Source organism: Danio aesculapii, chromosome 5 (assembly GCF_903798145.1).
Source record: "Danio aesculapii chromosome 5, fDanAes4.1, whole genome shotgun sequence".
Lineage (NCBI taxonomy): Eukaryota > Metazoa > Chordata > Actinopteri > Cypriniformes > Danionidae > Danio > Danio aesculapii.
The window spans coordinates 10,311,590-10,314,089 of record NC_079439.1 but is presented as its reverse complement, the minus strand read 5'-3'; the positions used below and the strand labels follow the sequence as shown (position 1 = coordinate 10,314,089).

The window sequence follows — 2,500 nt, the reverse complement described above, 5'->3', positions numbered from 1 at the left end:
TGATCTCTTGCATATTAATAATCTTTTTAGTCACTGAATTTAAACTTGTTTTTTTTTTCAGGTGACCCATGTGTGTTGGGTACCAGGAAGCACATCTATTGTCCAGACCTCAGAAGACAAAACTATCAGGTCAGATGATCGCTGAAATGCCATGATGTGTGTGTGTGTGTGTGTGTGTGTGGTGATTGTTTGTAGAGATGCATTTCTCTAGAAATATTTACTAGACAAATAAGCCTGTGTTGTTGTCACATCATCACAAAATGTCAAATAAATCATCACAAGGCTGTGTACGTGAAACTAGATAGGATACACTGCACAATAAGGTTCCATTTGTTAACATTAGTTCCATTTACATTTTACATTTACATTTGTTTATTTAGCTGATGCTTTTATTCAAAGCGCCTTACAAATGGGAAGAATAATAGTAGCAATCAGACCAACAAAAGAGCAACTTTTTATGAGCTCTGCGACAAGTTTTAGTTTATCTAACACAGGAATATGTGGCAAAACAAATCAGTAAACTGACAAATAGATTGAACAGAAAGTGCTAGTAGTAAAGTGTATACTTGAAAATGGCTAAAAATCATTCATCCAAGTCATTCCACCAGCAGCAAACACATTAGTTAACATGAACTATTCAAAATATCAATTTCAGCATTTATTATTATATTAAAATAGAAAACCTATTTAATGGACCTGTACTAAAAATGTACGGTTGATGTTTTTTATTAACTATTGTTTACAATGTTTGATTTATTCTGAAATCTTCATTTTTAAGTGAATGTTTACATTTAATTATTTGTCAGATGATTTTATCTAAATGTGATTCACAAATGATGGCAGTATATATTTCTTTATTTAACCAATTAAAAAAAAAACCATTGAGATAAAGATCTACAGGTGATCTTGTAAGATTTACAAGAGTGACCTGGCCATGAGGTCAACACACAGCTTATGAAAAAATAATAATGAATAAAAGTAAAGATAATATAAAAATACAGTTTGGTTATTGAGCTATAGCACATTACAATATGTTAAAAACACATACATTGAGAAATGGACTGTTGTTGTTTGTTATAAAGGATAGAGCAAAATGGTTTAATTGGGATGAGCTCAAACATTTTTAGTTCAGACTGAAGAATATTCCAGGATAATAGAAAAACAATAGAAATAATCAAACCAACTATATGTTAATATTATGACAACTCCTTGTTAGTCTTAATAGTTTTGAATAAAACCATATGTAAAATGAATATACAGTTGACGTCAGAATTATTAGCCTTTCTGAATTTTTAGCCCCGTTTAATGTTTTTTTTCCCAAGTTTAAAGTGACATTTAAAGGCTTAACTCAGGGGTCACCAATCTCGGTCCTGGAGGGCTGGTGTCCCTCCAGGGTTTCGCTTCAACTTGCCTCAAAACACCTGCCTGGGTGTTTCAAGTACACCTAGTAAGACCTTGATTAGCTTATTCAGGTGTGTTTGATTAGGGTTGGAGCTAAAATCTGCAGGACATCGGCCCTCCAGGAACAACTTTGGTGACCCCTGGCTTAACTAGATTAATTAGGCAAGTCATTATATTACAGTGGTTTGTTCTGTAGACAATTGAAAAAAATATTGCATAAGGGAGCTAATAATATTGAACTTAAAATGTTTTTTTGTTTTTTTAACTGCTTTTATTCTAGCCAAAATAAAACAAATAAGACTTTCTCCAGAAGAAAAAATATTATCAGACATACTGTGAAAATTTCCTTGCTCTGTTAAACATCTATTGGGAAATATTTAAAAAAGAAAAAAAAAACACAGAAGGGCTAATAACTTTATCTTCAGTATACTTACATTAAGATATAGCAAATCACAAAGCCTGCTCTAATTAGTTAAATGCAATTAGTTAAAGTTAAATGCAAGTAGTTAAAGGCATGGAGAAATATTTAATCTTAATTTATATAAGGCTTCTTTGAAACCATGCATTTTGTCAAAATCCACATTTTGATTTGACAGTGTGTGTTTTCATGTGTTTTGTCGGCCTCAGGGTGTGGGACAGTCGCACCTGGCAGGTCACAAACACTTTTCCAGCGAAGCAGTACATTCAGACCCACTGTGACGTCAGCGCTAACTGTTACCACCTGCTGTCCTCCAGCAACGGTTTCGGTGGTCAGGGCTGTGAGGCCACGGTGAGTGTGTGTATATGTGTTTGTACTTTGTGTTCCTTACGCTTTGGGTTAAATTTAGACCCCATGAGGAAAACAGCTCATAAATCACACAGAATGAAGTATTTTGAAAATGTAAAAATGCTGATTGTTTCCTGTGAGGGTTGGGTTTAGGGGTATGGATTATCAGAGTACCCACGGGGTCTTAAAAGCATTGAAAAAGTCCTAAATTTGATAAGTCTTGGATTTCATTACAAAGGTCTTATTTTATTTATTTATTTTTGCCTTTCCTAGGATTAAAGTATATACCATAACAAAATTACCTGTTAATAATGTAGGCTAATTAAAAAATTC

The 2,500-nt window shown here is 33.3% G+C and overlaps 1 protein-coding gene across 1 annotated transcript in view; it reads left to right on the top strand.

Annotated features, from left to right (window-relative positions):
- The window catches only part of wdr31 (WD repeat domain 31), an 18,688-nt gene that overhangs the window by 9,535 nt on the left and 6,653 nt on the right, over positions 1-2,500 (top strand). Inside the window, exons 7-8 of the mRNA XM_056457364.1 lie at positions 62-129; positions 2,029-2,170. Of these exons, the coding sequence (XP_056313339.1) occupies positions 62-129; positions 2,029-2,170 (210 nt within the window). The remainder of the gene's footprint in view (positions 1-61; positions 130-2,028; positions 2,171-2,500) is intronic.